This window comes from Symsagittifera roscoffensis, chromosome 1 (genome assembly GCF_963678635.1).
Source record: "Symsagittifera roscoffensis chromosome 1, txSymRosc1.1, whole genome shotgun sequence".
Taxonomy (NCBI): Eukaryota; Metazoa; Xenacoelomorpha; order Acoela; family Convolutidae; genus Symsagittifera; species Symsagittifera roscoffensis.
This window is the reverse complement of record NC_087062.1, coordinates 37,667,982-37,685,276: the sequence shown is the minus strand read 5'-3', so window position 1 is coordinate 37,685,276 and position 17,295 is coordinate 37,667,982. Positions and strand designations below refer to the sequence as shown.

General features: G+C 33.8%; 3 protein-coding genes across 6 annotated transcripts in view; 1 reads left to right on the top strand and 2 right to left on the bottom strand.

Moving 5' to 3' along the window:
• LOC134843959 (syntaxin-binding protein 1-like) overlaps positions 1–17,295 on the bottom strand; it is a 274,291-nt gene that overhangs the window by 176,697 nt on the left and 80,299 nt on the right. The window lies entirely within an intron of this gene.
• Positions 6–335, top strand: LOC134857094 (BLOC-1-related complex subunit 8 homolog). Its single transcript, XM_063873462.1, has one exon. The coding sequence runs from the start codon at positions 6–8 to the stop codon at positions 333–335; it is 330 nt and encodes a 109-aa protein (XP_063729532.1).
• Positions 492–4,669, bottom strand: LOC134843859 (uncharacterized). The gene is made up of 6 exons (XM_063860172.1): positions 3,757–4,669; positions 3,138–3,293; positions 2,598–2,825; positions 1,613–1,799; positions 1,102–1,300; positions 492–717 (listed from the first exon to the last, which is right to left on the bottom strand). The coding sequence occupies exons 1-6, from the start codon at positions 3,830–3,832 to the stop codon at positions 649–651; spliced, it is 915 nt and encodes a 304-aa protein (XP_063716242.1). The 5' UTR covers positions 3,833–4,669; the 3' UTR covers positions 492–648.

Here is a 17,295-nt window from a genome sequence, read left to right as displayed (position 1 = left end):
TAAAAATGCCTTTAACCGCAAATATTCATCCCGAAATTGAATCCAAATGTGACGCAACATGTAACCTTATGTCCCAAACTATCAACATGATTGCGAATGAACCCTCAATGGGTTTGTACAGGATCAAAGAACATTGCAGAAAATCGGCCAAAGAGATGGTTTCGGCTAAACTGCTTTTAATTCAAACGGATAAGTCGGCCCAGGGTGCTTACTTCGATGCAGATTATGCAGTGGCGACAGTACAGGAACTAGCAGATGCGCGGCCCAATATCCATAAAGCGCAGTGTGAAGTCGAAAAGGCTATCGAACTGAAAAAATTGATTGACTCTAAATGATAGATATATTTTTGTAAATTTATCAAAACTGATGAATGTAGCTTAGACGAGGACAGGCAATTGTAGTTTACCAGTTACTTTATTGCTGGATTTAAGTTTCAAGTCTACAGTTTTTTCTGTGACCCACTACAGTTTGCTTCCTTGGGTTTTGAAATATGAATTCAAAAATATTTCAATTTGAACTAGCTACGAAGTGGAAAGTGTAAATTAGGCAATTGTGCTCATTAAAATTAAAATTGTGTAAGAACGGCGGAGAATGAACTTCTTTTTTAGTCCTAATCTGCAGTTCAAATCAATTGGATTGTTTCTTTGTTCACTTCATCTTCAGGTAATTGCTGGTACCACACTTCGGCACTGCACACTCGTAGCTGATTACTCCTTGCTAAAAGCAAAGACAAGTTAAGTTTGAACTTTCAAGTACAATATCAAGAAGAGTTCAATCAACATTTTTAGGACTGCCATGTTCAGCAGTTGCACGATACGAATTACTTTTATCGTTTTCCTTCTGAGTGTTCAGAAAAAATTTAGAGAAAGCGCTAGAAAACGCCAGAGAATTTCTTGATTATGGGGCAAAAAAGCTTTAGAGTAAAAGGTAGATTTTGAATAAACGAGGATAAAATGTAGGCGCCAGAAAAAATAAATGGTCTCCCTGTGTTTTTAGATCATGTATTTTGAACATCAGCCAATGCTTGTTCGATGCGCATTGTAGCACGCCGCGTGAGAACCAATTAACACCATAGCAATTTGAACATTGATAAGTAGGTACCTTGAGGTACATGTCGGGGTTTTTCTTGGTAACTCTGCGCATGGTCTTGACACACTTTCCGAATCTGATCATGCACTTGTCATACTTGAGAGTTTTCGTCTCCTCTTCGCAATAGCCACAGACTGAAGTGTCTGGCTCATAGCCACAGGCCAGGCACGAAGTGTGCTCACAGGGGTTGTCGTCACACTTGTGGGTGGGACTGGAAAATATGAGTTAAATACTTGATGAGTTAAAGATAAAACAAAATAAATAAATCATCTCAGAATTTAAACGAGGTTTCTAGTTTAAACTCCTTATTTTTTTTAATAATGGGGGCAGCTTGTTCCGCGTGTATGTCGCGTCGCTATTTCGATTGAAAACAAGAAAAAACTGTATTGTTTGTTGGAATTTACTCAAGTTTTGCTGTCTCCGATAAAAATCTGGATTAACTGAGTAAGCCGTAGAATTTATAGTAATGCTCCATTTATTTAAACAAAAATATAATACTTGAGTGGCGAGGTATAGTTGTCACCTTAGTATGTTTTTGGCCGAGCATATGGCCCTGGGGTAGTCGAGACACAGCTGGCGGCTGCAGGGAGGGGCACACTGGCCCCACAATTGGTTCTCAGTCGTGAATGTCGCCCCCTGCTCCAGTCCCTCCCCAAACACTCCCCTATCTGTAGCTGCCCAGTAGTTGCTGTCGTCCATTTGAAACGAATCTGAATGGAAAAGTTACTTGGTCGAGAATTTTTGATACGGCAGCAAGAGCAAGTGTATTGCAGCAGGGATCTAGATTTTTTCCGCGAAAAACTTAATCACAGGATCCATCTGGAGGCCTCGCACTGGAAACAAGACTCATCTCGTGGATGCCTCTGTGAAAAATTTTACTGCAACAGACATAAAGTGAGCATGTCTGCATTTTAAGTTCCCGTTCTATTCGAATCTTGTGATTCTATTGGTGGTTGTAAACCAACTGAATTTCTATTGTTTCACTTGGTGTTTCCGTTTAAAGAATTTTTGGGCTTAGAAGGTTTCGCTTATGTCGTCTTATTCGCTTCACATTTCAATATATGCACTTTTCTTTGGTTAAAATTTATGACAAAGATTTTTTTTCAATTCAACGGGCGTCTACCCAGGTTTTGTTAGCATAATTACCTAATCAAAAATTAAAAGACATTTTAGCTCAAGACTGACAACCATTGATCAATTTCTACCAATTCGAAGCTAACATCAGTTTTTTGGCTTAGTAACTTTCGTAATTTAGTCGGCTAGCTTGACATGCTGTTTGTGGTGTATTGCAAGTGGCGATAAGCTCCGCTATGCGTCGATATATTTATTTGATCGTGCACTTGGAATCAATTGTAAAATTTGACAATGGTGGGTATATTGAAGGTAAAAATAATTTCGAAATTTATAATCGACTGCCTTAAAGGGGAGGACTATTTTGAACTCGCAGCGGTTTAAAAAATATTATATGCGCCCCTGGATGATATGTGAAAAATATGCACCATACTGACTTGGGTCTGCTTGGAATCCGATATCAGGATAGTCCATTGGAGAGTTCTTGATCTGCTGCTGCAGTTCCTCAGTGATCACATCCAGCATCAGCTGCTTGCTCTCTATCAGGTCGTTCTGGAAGTTTCTCACTCCCTCCAGTTTGGTGCAGTATCCGTACCTGGGAATAGGTTGGTCACTCTGGTAGGGAATCGGCTGTGGTTTGCAGTACATGTCGAATCCACATTGACCTAAAAATAGATAAAAGTTCAAAGAGAAATCTGTATTTGGTTTCTTTTGAATTAACCTGTTTTCAGAGTCCAGATACAATAAATAAAACAGACATCAAAATAATTCGTTAAATTAATTGAAAATCGAACGAAGACAGTTTTCCTCAAATTCGGTTCTTCGATGTGAGCTTCTCTAATGGAATCATTTTCGGTCAGCTGTAAAGTAATTTTGAAGCGTGTTTTCTTAACCTCTATTACCGACCGGTAGGTCATGTTCAGTGAAACTGTTGATTTATCGATTGTATTTTAACAGCAATTAATGATGTGAACTACCGAATAGATTTCGGAAGCCTCCGCACATTTCGTTCTCTGAGGCGGCACATCTGAAGCAACAACCACACACATCCCTGGCATAGCCTGCTGGTCCACAATCCAGCTGAGCCATGGCCGAGAAACACTCCCTCTTGTTGCAGAATGGACAGTCGATTCCTAAGAAGTTTAGAGATAGAAGAAACATTAGTGGATGATACTGATTTGTTTTCTTTTAATCAGATAAGAACATGCATCTTCGATATGAATAAGCCAGTTGATTCTTATCAAGCCACAGATGTTCTTATCCATAATGACAAACCACTGTGCGCGTATCTTAAAAGATCAGTGTTTAAGGCAGAGCGTCCATTTAAGTGATTCCAAGAAATAGAAGATATTATCTGTTTATACGGGTAAATCTATGCAGCGGATTAGCTATATATTTATTTGTTCCGTAATACACTTAAAAACTCATAGCTTGAAAGATTTAAAATTAAGTTGCTATTCATCATTTGAACCGAAAGAAATGACATCTTTGATTTTATGCTCATTATTGAAAACTGGGATGATCCTCGGTAGCATTTTTAGCACCCGTTGACCCAAAACTGGGCCGTACATGTGAAAGTTCAAAGTGATTACTTACCGTCATTATTAGCGTCTACGTTGGAGACAGCTATAAGGCAGAGGAACGCGTAGAGTAAATGCATCAGGATCTTCATTTTCTGGAGCAGATACAGAATAAATAAATTTCACGGCTGTTGATTTTGATCGAAGACTTTTTGATTGAATTACGAGATAACAAAGCGTCAAGTTTCACTGATACAACACTAACAGCAGGTCAAAATTGTCCGACGACAAGTGAGAGTGAAGTGCCGAAAGCATCTCAGGCGTCGCGGAAGTACCCTTTGATTAAAGTCGATTGGACAGGTTGTTCAGCGCTGACTGATCTGAGCGATAGATAGTCTAATTAAAATTTTACGACTTAAAACTTGTCAACATCACAGATTACCACACCAATATAAATCAACATCACTAGTCAATATTCTGTTCAATTAAAAGTTGTTACAACGTGACAATTACTTCACGCCGTGCGTCGGCTTGAAGGTTTCGAGAGCAATCGAGTTGCTCATCATGTTGTTTATGGTAGCTCCCCGCTACGCATCGACTGTCGGAGTCTTCTCAATATGGCAGACTGAAAACGAAAAATGCTGCGCAGAATGGCCACTAAAGAAAACAAAATCACAACAAATTAAAATTTGCGGTCGAAAAATTTTAAAATAGTGAGAATTTGTTCGTGCAGCAGAGAGTAGAAAGCAATGGAAAGCAAATATTAGGTGCACAATTTCGTTTGGAAAGCAAATTTTAGACCGGAAATTTCGTTTGGAAAGCAAATTTTGGACCGGAAATTTCGTTTAAAATATTCAAATAGCCAAACTTGCCCTTATTTCATTTTTCGATGATCGTCGGTCTGGTGTATGCGAATTATTGTTTTTTCGGTTCAAAGATACACTAAAAGTCCCCTGTGGAGAATTTGGTTAAAGTTAATCAAAATAAAGTGACCAGGTGGCGACTGCGCTGTTTAAAAGCACACAATTTCGCAGCTTGAATGCTGCAAAAAATTATTAAGTCAGACCATGAAAGGCGAAGTGATTAAATTAATGTTCCAAATGATCAGATTGTCATCTTAGTCACCAGAGTCACCAGGTATTGAGTAGGGGCGGAATGTAAATGTTCAAAAATTGAACCAAAATTATATAGTACTTCTAATCTGTTATTTGGTTGTTTTGAAAGATCCTAGTTTTGAAGGCCCAGTAAAAAATTGACCTCAAACTATTGACGTGATTTAAAATTCAGCATTACGAGGCAAAACTGTGCACTGGATGGGCAAACAACTTGAAGTGTGCATATCAGTCTTTAAAAATGTTAAAATTCGTCTTATTGCGGAATCCGCTTAAAGTTCACAAAATGAACAGAGAGGCAAACTGAAACTTCGGCAAGTCATTCCTTCACCTTGGGTGAAAATGAATAGGCTATTTTTCTCTCCCGGTATATCTCATCGGATCACTTGCATGAGTTCGCAAGCGTTTAAATGTCCAAACAAAGCATGGTTGTTGTTTCTTGTGTAAAATATTTTGATTGGAAATATTGAATGACGGCAAAAATTGAATGGCTGTTGATATACGCTGTTGATATAGCTCAGTTAAAGGAATATTCTCTCCTTAAACGGCCACGACCTGCTTTTTGATATACACTGTTGATAAAGCTCAGCTTAAGGAATCTTCTCTCCTTTAACGGCCACGACCTGCTTTTTGCAGAAAAAAAAACAAATTTCAGAAGGTCAAGTTTTTGAAGTTTTTTGAAAAACTTATTGATTTTTCTGAAAAACTGCCCTATAAAATCTGAGGTGGAAAATTTGAAAAAATAAAACGAAAAAAACCGGTTGGCAAAATTTTAATGCATTTGAGGCGACTCCTTAATTTTGGGTTAGAAATTATTATTTCCTTGAGAAAACTCCATTATCTCAAAATATTGAATTTTTTTAAAAGGAGAAACGACTAAAGTTTTGGCCAAATACCAATTTTGAAACTACGCAATTTGTTCCGCAGCAGTTTAACCAATTCAACAATAGCAACTATGATAATGTAGCTGTTATTTTGGTGTTATTGCTATGTTGCTAAAGAAAACTTTTAATTATCCCAGTCTTTTTCTCGGTTCGTCCAAAACGTTCAGTTTTCTGCAAGGTAGATTACAATTTTGTGCTCAGTAAAGAATATTTATTTGTTAACTCCGTAATAAAGTGATGATGTATTTCAACTAATCAGGGCTCGTTTAGGGGCCTTTATTAATGAGAAACTGTTTAAAGGGATAAAGTTATAGTTATAGTTATGCTTAGAGGTGAATAAGTGTCGGCTAATAAAGTCGTGTCACGATAAATAAAGTGGTGATTCGGAATGATTTTTATTGGCTGATTTTGAACTAGTTGACTTAAGTGTTTTTTAGCATGTTATTTTGAAAATGTGTATGTTCAAAATATATAAAAAGAAGGTAAAGAAAAATGAAAATAAAATTTATTTTTGAAATTCATTTTTTTTTCAGTATTTTAGATTGTGGGATGAAGGTTTTATTTTTTTTTCGTGGTGAACTTCTAAGTCGTGATGTTTCTCTGTGTTCAAATTTCTCTTGTTGATCCTGTGGTAGAATTTTTTCTGTCTTTTTTCTATTTTTTCTTTCTTTTTGAGGTGTTTTTGTCTTTGGTTTAGAAGATGTTTGGTGAAGTGATTCTTTGTTGGTCTATGTTTTGATTCTGTTCAATTTCTGAACCCGTGAAAGAATATAATTGAGTTAATTCACGGAGTGCGTATTCTTTTATGTAATAGGGTAATAGGTTATTTCGATGTTGAACAATTTCTTTTTTACTTGTGTCGGTAAGTTTGTATGTTAGATCAGTGGGTTTATCAGTTAGTTGATTTGGTTCTTTTCGGAGTGGTTGTAGCTTTTTAGAAATTCCTTTTTAAGTGTTGTGAAAATTGGAATTGAAACAAATGTTCCGATTTTTAAATCTGTTGCTGATGTAAAATGTGAATTGGTTTGATTATTTATGTTTTGCCTTTGTAACAATTTTTTTGTTATTTTTTGATAAACTTAGTTGTGTTTCTTATCTCTATTTTAAAATCCAATCAGTGTGTGTGCCGAAAGCTAATTTTAAAGTTTGTTGATGATGAAAGTGATCTTCATCATGGGTATGGAGTGGTAAATTGTAACAAATTTAATCTTTACTTGGTTGACAATAACTTTGTGCATTTTTATGTGCGTTTGCTGTAAACATAATGGGTTTACGTGACTTTTGGTTAAATACCATTTCGTATGGTGATATTCCTAGTGTTGTTGTAATTTGTGAATTATATGATAAGGAAATAATTTTACATCTGTTGACCATTCGGTGTATCGTGTATCATTTCCATTAATGATACATCTGAGATATTCTTGTAATGAACGGTTCATACCTTCGACTAGTCCATTTGTCCAAGGTGCATGAGCTATACTTGGTTTATGTTTACTATTGTATAAGTGGCATAGTGTAATTGTTTCGTTATTAATAAATTCAGTGCCATTGTTTGTGACTAGGATTTCGGGTAATCCGAACTTAGCTATCCAGTGTTCGTAGAGTGTTGTATATGCATAGTAAGCATTACAATGGGGTACTGGGTTGAGTGCTACATAGTGTGTAAATGCATCAACAATGACCATTCTTTATGAGTTTTCTTCTGAGGATGGTGAAATTGGTCCTTTTGTTTCAAACGATGTTCTGTGATTGAAATATAGACTTTGTCCTTTAAAATCTTGTTTTTCTGCATTTTGTTTTTGATTTGGGTAGGGTTTATTTAATTGACATATTATGAATTCGTTGCATATTTTTTTAATCCAAATTGATGCATTGGGAAAAAAAAAATTTTGGATAAAGTTTAGAGTCTTTTCTGCTCCTGAGTGTCCTTTAGTGTGAGGGTATGTGAAGTATTGAATGCTATTAACATCATACTTTAAGGTAGGCAAAGTAATTTGAAATCAGGTGTTCGATATTCTGAAATATCTGTGTTTTCATTTATAGTGGTTTTACTGAATTTTCTGAAGTATCTAAGGAGTCTTTTGTTTCCTAAGATTGTGGTATGAACTTTGGTTGGTTTAGTTTTAAATTTGTGCCATGTTTTTAACTGTCTGATGACGGGATCAAGGTTTTGATATTTCTGTTATAATTCTAATGTGATTTTTCCTGTTGTTGGTATAAAAATGTTTTCTACTTCTACTTTAGATAGGGGTATTGTGTCAAGTGGGTCATGTAGATTAAAAACTTGATTTATCGTGTATTTTGAATCATTTGGTAACGGTCCTGATAAATTTATTGTTTCCGTTAGGTTTTATTTTTCTATTAAACGGAATGGGTCTTTTGATGTGGTTGTTGCTTAATTTGCTTTTTGAGTATTGTTTTTGATCCAATGTGAATATGGAATTGGCTTAAATGTAGATGTGTCTAATATATCAACTTCATAGTGGTTGTTTTGACAATCAAACTAGAGTGGGAAATGTTGTAGATTGTTTATTTGTGATTGTTCTATGTCAGTTTTTACTGCATATTTACATTCTAATCGTGGTGAAGTTTCATTTTTAGCGAGATAAAATTTTATATTTTGTTGTATTTCAACTGTTTTTTTTCTTGTTAGTAGTTCAGGTAGTGTATTTCTAGTAAGGGTGTCAGGTAGTGCAAGGTTTTTTCCTGCTGTCCATACGATGTGTAAATTTGGAAATTTCCTTAAGATTAGTTGAAATCTATAAACTCTATGGTTTGGATTTGATTTTTGTGTGAAAAGAAATATGATAGGTTTATGATCGGTAAATAAAACTGTTGGATGTTTTGGTCCAAGTATCAAAAATTCATATTCTGTTAGGATATGTATGATAGCTGTGTATTCTCTCATACGAGTAGAGAGTCGTAATTCAGCTTGTGTAAGTAAGCGAGAGTTTGCTGATATAAGATTCATTTTATTTGTTCCATTGTGGGATTGTAGTAATGCTCCACCGATGCCAAAATTTGAAGCATAAATTGGTTGATTAGGATCTGGGATTGTTTTTGAGATTTGTTCGGTGAGAAGTTTTTTGATTATTTCAAATCGTGTTTGATGTTCTGTTGTCCATCCAAAATTGTTTTGTTGTCTAAGAATGTTATAGAATGGTCTTAAGTATAACTGCATTTTATAGACGTATTTACTTAAGAAAATTAACAATTCAAAGAATTCTTCGATTTTATTTTTGTTTGTAGGTGGTTGGAGTTTTTGAATTGCATCTATTTGTGATTTCAATGGGGTTATCATAGTGTTTTTCTCTATAATGTGTCCGAGAAATTTTACGCGTGTTAAGAAAAAAAGTGGTTTATCTGGGACTGCTTTCATTTTTTCGTTCTGTAAAATTTGATGATATTTTTCTAGAACTATGAACATATCATCTTTTGTTTGCGATTGCATAAAGACATCGTCTAAGTATGTGATTGCAATTTTTTTGAGTATAAGTGGTCTAAAAATTTTACTCATAAATGCTGAAAAAGCAGCTGGTCCTATGGATATGCCATAGAATAATCTATTAAATTCGTATTGTTGATTTCCGATAACGAATTTTGTTAATAGTGGTGATTGTTCGTCTAGTAGCATTTGATTATATGCGCTTTTCATATCTGCGGTTGTGAAGTATATACCGTTTACTTTTGTTAAAGTTACTTGAATTGGTTCTATGGGCCTATTAGATTTAGATTCATCAATGAGTGAATTGAGATATCTAGCGTCTAGAACTATTTTTAGTGATTCTCCTTAGGCGAGAATAATAACAGGGTCAATAAACGTGTTTCCTGTTGGCTGTTCTTCCTTATTTACTGGGGATATGATTTCGTATTGTTCTAGAATGTCAAGTAATCTATTAACTTTGTCATGTGAATTGGTATTTTGCTTTCACTTTGTTTTTTGGAAACTGCGTCAGGTTTCAGGGGTAGATGTAGTGGTGCATTTTTTTTTCAACGGCAATTTTAGATATGGCATAAACTGTTGGATATTTTAATTTTAAATCGGCTAATTTTTCAAATTTGTTTTGTGTTATTTTGGAGTGTTGAAAGTTGAATATTGTCAAGAATTTTTGTTGTTATTCTGTATAGTGTGATATTTTGAATGTTGTTTTAAAATAAGGTGTTTTTGTAAAACAATCTGTGTTTTTTTTTTCGTTGCTTATTATATTATTTATTGATAATTCTTCATCAAGATTTGTTGATTGACATATATCTAATAGTTGTAATATATTATTTACTCTGTATGCTACTTCTTTTGTGGGAAAAGTTGTTGCATTGGTTTCACAATATCCTAGGAGTCCTAAAGGTAGCGGTATTTTATATGGTGAATTGTTGTGTACATGTAGAGAAATGATATCCGAGTTTGAATTTTTCATGTAATTTATGGATGAAATTGTTACTCTAAAAAATTGGTGATTTGGTCTAAACTCAAGGTCAAACATATAAAAATGTTGTCTGGTTTGATCTTTGTCATTTTGATGAATTTGTTTGATCGGGAATTCATAAATGTATCCTGTGAGTGGTTGAGATGTTTTCTTTCTTTATTATAGATGGGGTAAAATTTTGAAAAGAATGGTGGTTGTTTGTTCATTCTTTTGAAGAATGTTAAAGCGGTGTTTTGCATTCTTGTATATTTATCTTTTATATTAGGTTTGCTGTCTAATATATTAATAGTTGGTACGTATTTTGTGATGAATGGGATTCCATTAATATTGTGTTTTATATCTGTGATATGGAATGTTTGTTTAAATGGTTTATTTAGGAGTTTGTTTTGTTCCATTTTCCAAGTGGGAACAAAGAAAAATTGATTTTTCCCGTAATTTGTTAAGGTTGAGCCTTGTGATTTTGCTAGTCTACAGGCTGTTTTTACAGGTGTTAATTTCGGGTGTAGAGTTTTGATTTCTTTCCAAGTTGGAAAATTAATGATATTCGATTCTGCTCCAGAGTCTATTAAAAAATCTATTTCAAGTTCTGGTGGTTAAAATTCTGTACTTTTTGGGCTTTCTAAAAGAAAAGCGATTGTCCAAATTTTTTCTTTCGGTGGTTCTTTTGGTATATTTTGATAAATGTGATTTGTACTGGAACATGGTACTTGTTCTTTTTCTGGTTCGTGTAATGTTGTTACTTCATTTACGATTTGTTCGATTGGTATGTTATTACTTCTAGGTCTAGTGTGATAATTTAGAAGAAGTTCTAATTGATTTTCATAGACATGTGAACAAAAAACTTGTTCGTACGTAACGGTTTCATAGTCAGTTTAAACTTCTATCATGTTGACTAAAATTGTGTTTCCTGCATCGCTTTCACTGTCTGTAGATTCGCAATTAATTGATTTAATTGTAATTCAGTAGTTTCCGTGTTGTCAATACCAGGGGGTCTGAATTGGTTTCTTCAGTTGTTTGTACTTGATTTATTTTTCTTCGATGTTTTGGTGTATCGCTTCTATATTTGTTTTGAGAACCTGGATAACGTGTATTATTTCTATGAGATGATTGAGAGTAATTCCTTTGTCTACTGTTATAGTTTGAATTCCTATTGTGTGAATTATCTCGTGATCTATTTTGATAATTATTGTGATTAGATCTTTGGTGGTTTGATCTGTTGTTTGAATAATCTCGTGATCGATTATTATATCGGTGATTCCGATTATTCGAATAGCTTCTGTTTCTATTGTTGGAATAATTTCTATGTCTTTTGTATGATGAATTTCTTGATCTATCATTTGAATAGTGTCTATTCCAAGAGTGTGAATGAGAACTGGTATCAAACGAATAATTTGGTCTTTTTGAGTTTGATCGTGAATAGTTATTTCTATATTGAGTATTTCGACTATTTGAACGACTATATCTGTTTTGTGAAAAATTACGTGAATTTTTTTGGTCTGGTGATCTACCTCGGTAGTTAAAGTTATAAGGTTATTGATTTCTTGAATAATTTGAGCTGTTTGGAAGTGGTTTTCTAGAGCTATTATTACTGTGAAGGTTTTTATTTGGTAAATATTGATCTTTTTTCATGTAATGACAAAATTATTTGTTTGGTGTTTTGTATTTTTGTGGGTTATTCTCGTTGTATTGTTGTTTTTGTCTGCATTCAGCAATGCTATGTCCGTATCTTCGGCAATAAGTACACTATTTTTTGAATGATGGCTTACCTTTAAAACTTGTTTTTTTTTCGTATATATATTCAAAATTTCAGTGATTTTTTCGGATAAATCTGTATCTGAATTGTGTATAAAATTTATCTGTGTTGTAGTGGTTTGAATATGATTAACATATTGTAGTTTGAGATTTTCTGTTTTTTCTAGTTTCATGGTGATTTCTGCTTGTTCTAGTTTATTTACTAGTTTTCTAAAATGTAAATCTGGTTCTCGAATTGAGGAAGGGTGTGATGCTCTCTTTTTGATTGCTATTTTTCGTAAGTGCGGTGTTAGAGTCATCATTAGAATCTCTGTCATTTTTGTATTTTTATTATCATGAGTGTTTAGTTAATATGCTTTTCGGACTAGTGTTTCGATCCTTACTGATAGTTGTTTGATCGTTTCGTTTGGTAGTCTACGAATTTCATTGCATAAAACTCTCTGTTCTTGTTTGTTTCTTTCAGAATCAAACATTTTTGAAAATTCTTGTGTGAATATCTTCCAGTCTGATTTTTTATCTATAGGTAAAACTGAAAATCATTTTTGAGCTGCGCCATCAAGTGTTATTTGTATTAAATCTGTAGGTCTATGTATCCAATTTTGGTGAAGTGGTGTATTTATTGGTTCAGGTCCTATAGTTAAGATTAAATTTGCTTTTGCTGTGACTGCATTTGAATAAACTTCTACAGAACATTCATGGTCCGTACCGGTGAATACCATCAATGGCTTGTTTGATGTTATTGATGATCCACCCATTAGGTATGGATTCATGGTCATTTGAACTGATTCTGCGGCATTTGTTATTTGTGAAAAATTTGTAAGTTGGTTTTTTGTGATTTCAAGCTGTTGTAAATAATAAGGTAGTGCGACTTCATTTGGCAGTTGCGTTGGTTGATAATAATCTGTATTAACTGGGTTTTGTGAATAAAAATTATTATTTTGAGATGCGTGATTTGGTCTAGGTTGTCGCATATGTTGTTCTCGTATAGATGGTTCAAAAATATCTGGTTGAATTACGTGATAAGAGTGGAGTCTTTGTTTTGAAAAATTTGTTGATGGTTTTGGTCATAAAGATCTACATCATCTGATGAAAGTTAATTTGGTGTATAATAAGGTGTTTTATGTTTATTTTGGTTTTGCTGTTTATTTTTGTTATTTTGTTGAAAAAATGGGTAATTTTCACTTTTAGCTTGTGAAATTTGTGGGTTATCGTTAAAATTATCATTACAATTTGATGTTGGTTGTTAGAAAATTTGACGTTGTGAAAATAAAGGATTTTGCGGGTTTTTACGGGGAGTTTTAGATGTCTAGATGTCTGGATTTAGAGGTCTTGGAGTTGTAGGATTTGGATGTATTGGTGAAATACTTTGTTGTGTTGTTGTTACTGTTTTAACTACTTCTTCATTTGCGAGATGTGATAGTGTTTGAATATCTTGTTGTGTAAGATTTCTAGTTCTATTTAGGTTTTCTTGTTGTATAAGGGTTGAGTTTAAACTATTATTTCCTATTCTATCGGGTAGAAATGATTATAATTTAAAGATGTGGCGTCAGTAGTGAGTGGATATAATTTAACTTATTCTTTATTGACTCAGATTGTGCTGATTGCTTGACTTGAAATATCTGTTGGTATGTTCAAGAATAATGGATGAGACCATTCAGGGTCCCAAATATAATCTGACTGTTCTGCTAATACAGTGTCATCAGTCGAATTTTGAAGTCTAAACCTTTTTCTTGCATGTGAGATTAAACCAATATTATGTGTGAAATTATCAACGATAAATCATGCTAAGATTTTCTGTAAATCGTATTTAACATTTTGTGAAACTTCATTACTGGTTAATTTTTCACGGATTGTGTTTAAATATTCGGAAAATATTGTAATTTCATGTCTTACAGTTGTATGTTTTGATGTTTGAACAGGTGAAGTTCTTTGGGTTTTCTAGTATAGATAGATAATTATAAATAATTTTAAATAGTTCGTTAGTGAATATTGAATTTGCTCTTTGTGAATTTTGATGTTGTATATTTTTTATGTATTCTGTGAATACTTTTGAAAATTCTATATCTACGTCGTCTGTTTGAAGTAGATATCTACCATTGAATTTGCTTGGTGAACGGATTTCTATGGTATAGATTCCATATTGTTAAGTTAGATTACATATTTCTTTAGATAGTGATCAATAAATTGTCTTTTGATTTTGACTTCTGGAAATTCTGCTGTGCATGGACAAACTCCTTTTTCGAATAAATTTGCGATTAAATTTTGACAAAATTGTGTTTATCCTCTATCATCAGTGAGTGAATTGATTAAAATGGGAGGATGGAGTTTTCACCTTCGCTCTCGTCATTTTGACTCATTTTTGTGTTTTATAATTGTCAATTTGTAGTTTTCAATGTGTTTTAATGGTTGATTCCAGTTATATAGACGTACTGGTTTGTTTTTGTATGTCTTTTTTTCGTTTTCCTTATATTGATGATTGTGATGTGCTTTCTGAGTCAGAAAAATTTAGTGTATCAATAACTTGGTATTTTTTGTTTACGGATTCTTTTTATCTGTAAAGTTCTTCCAAATTACTCGTTTCTGAATCGGAGACTGCGTTTCTTCGTTTTGAAAATCTTTTTCGTGTGATCTGTCTTTGTTTACTTAAAATTTTTCTTGTGATTGTTTGTCAATTTGTTCTGATATATCCTATTGACTGTGTGTGTGGAGTGATTAGGAGGTCATATTTTTCTTTGTTTATTTCACAATTGTGTAGTATGATTGTTTGTTTATTTCCTAAATTGTCATGTGACACAAAGTTTAGGATGACGGATGCAGTATTTGGATTAGCGATTTTATGTTTTTAAACTGTTAGTTCTTACGATTTTTTCGGGTTAGCCTTTTTTGGGTCATGTATTTCATGGTTGGAGAGAAAAGTATATATCGATTCCTGAGAATGGTTGTTACTTTCTCGTGGCTAGTCTAAATTAAGGTGTTAACTTACTCAATCTCACTTAAGGGTAGTGATTGTGTTCAAGGGTTGGAGAATAGTAAATCGATCCACAAGGTTCAGGTATAATTAGAACACAAGTAGTTCGGTAGGTACTATTTTAAACTTACTAAGTTTAAGTATTATCCTGGGTCAGGGGTGGTCAAGTGAAGGATGAATAACCGAAGTTCTTCACTGTTTATCTTAATGATAACGGTTACTGTGACTGAAAAATTTCTATTAGTCCTGAGTCTTGAAAAAAATGTGGATGTGAATCGACGTTTGAGGTCGTTAGACACTTTATTAATCGTGTAGGGGAGAACAAAATTGTTCTAATTGATCCAAGGATAAGCCTTGATGATCAGGATAGAAAATCAATGAAATTAAATTTAATTTAGGTAAAAATGAATTAGGGATCCAAGGAAAGCCTTGATGATCTGTTAAGTCTTAAAATTTTAATTAATGAAAAATAATAAATAGGATAGGATAGGCCTTTATAATTTAAGTTTAAGCTTTAATTTATGATTTTTAGTTTATTAATTTCTGATGATGTTAGTGGGTTTATGATTCGCTGTTATGTTTTAAGTGATGAAGCTGGGATGAAGAGATGATTTATATATTACTAACAATTTGTGTGTTTACTGACTAATTTTTATAATTTTATTTTCAATAAAAATTTTTTCCAGACATCTTTTTAAATTTACTGCAGATTTGAAAGGAACAACTAGGGGTGTTTTATCAGTCGTTATTGTACAATAATAAGTTTAGCGCCTGTAATTGTCGTTGAAGATTTTTCTTCAAAGATTCTATGTTTGCACATGAAAATCTAAATTCATTGCTAATAAAATTCTAAATATAAAAGTTTGTGTTGGCTTTTGCCGTACGACCATGAAACTTTTGGGTAAGTTCCTTTAAAGTCGTATATCGTCTTTTGTCCGAGGTCTTTTTCCAATACCGGGTAGCTCTCGTATTGTTCGGAATAATGGCTCTGATCTATTGAGTCGTAGAGACATTTCAATTAAATTATTGTCGTATAACATTTTTGAGAAGGTTTTTTGTCTAAGTCTAATCTATTTGGTTAGTTCTAAGCTTATTTGTTTTTTAAGGTCTTGTTCGAGACTTTTGGTCGCACCAGATGAGTTATGTTCTAAGGTCAACTCATAGAGTAATTTTAGATAAGGTGCACCGTCTGCTCTTCACGCTATCTTATTTCGGCCGGATAGATTCGGGCAACTTCTTAGTCTAATACCGATTTAATCTTACTCTTATATTTTGTAGTCTTAATAGATCTAGAGTATACTGGTTTAGTTACGAGTCGTTCTCTTGGAGAAAGCAACTAAGTTGTAAGTTAAATTCAAAATGCTCTGGTGCTGAAATTACAAGTAATTTCAGCACTTACAATTAAGTAGGTTTTTAGTTTGATGGAGTGTGATTGGTTAGTCTTTAATGTTTTATAGGGATAAAATATCTAATTTATAACCAATAATAATATATAGTTTGGGTCTGGTTCCAGGAACCTTAGGTTGCTGATTTTCGAGAACTTTTGAGAAAATTGGAACCTGTCTGCTTCGGATTTGAACCGATGTCTTTGTATTGTAAAGCGCTTGCATTGTCCGCAAGGCTATTCTTCGAGCCCTGAGCATATTCCCAAGATTTCCGATCGTTAGTTTTTGTGACTGAGTTTTTTTAGTGTATCGAACAACATGGCAATTTGATCAAATACTTGAATGCAACGTATGCTTTTGCATGTTCTGCTTACTAACAGCGAACACTATTTTGTGGAAATGAAAAACAATTATTAAGTTGACAATTGTGAAATGCTTTCTCAACTTTATATATACAAGCATTAAATAAACAATTTTAAGTTTCAAATTTTTTTTTCTGTCATAGCCGCTGTCATGACCATCAGTTGGGGTGAGTGAGATAGAAAATACCGCAGCATCTTCAAGCCTCGCTGGCTCCTGCAATCTCACAATGAAGTAATGTCCACTCGGACTTGCCGGTGTGAACATGCTACTCCTGATTGTACGTGGGTCCGTTAGTTACGTGCATGACATGAAGAGCATATCAATCGCTGATCCTTGGGAAGAAAAGTACGTCCCGATCAGAAACTCCGGCAGATTATTTATCCGGATGCTGATTGGCATCTCGAAGTTCATATTTTAGAGTAAACAACAAGTGAACAGAGAGAGTAGATAGAGTTGAATCAAATAACACCGGCTGTAAGGTAAGTGGATTCATTTATACTGGAGGTTTGTTCCGTAGGTTTGTTCCGTTTGGTCCGTTTGTTCCGTAGGTTTGTTCCGAAGCAACCGTAGTCTATGTAGTAATTGCAATACAGTAGATAGTAATGCAGCTCCGAGCATGTGGAAAATGGTTTCTTAGAATTTATTTCAGAGCCTGTTAGTGATAAAAATGGGTTTTGTAAAAGGGTATAATTAGGAGAAAAATAGGAAACAAAATCACTAATGAGGT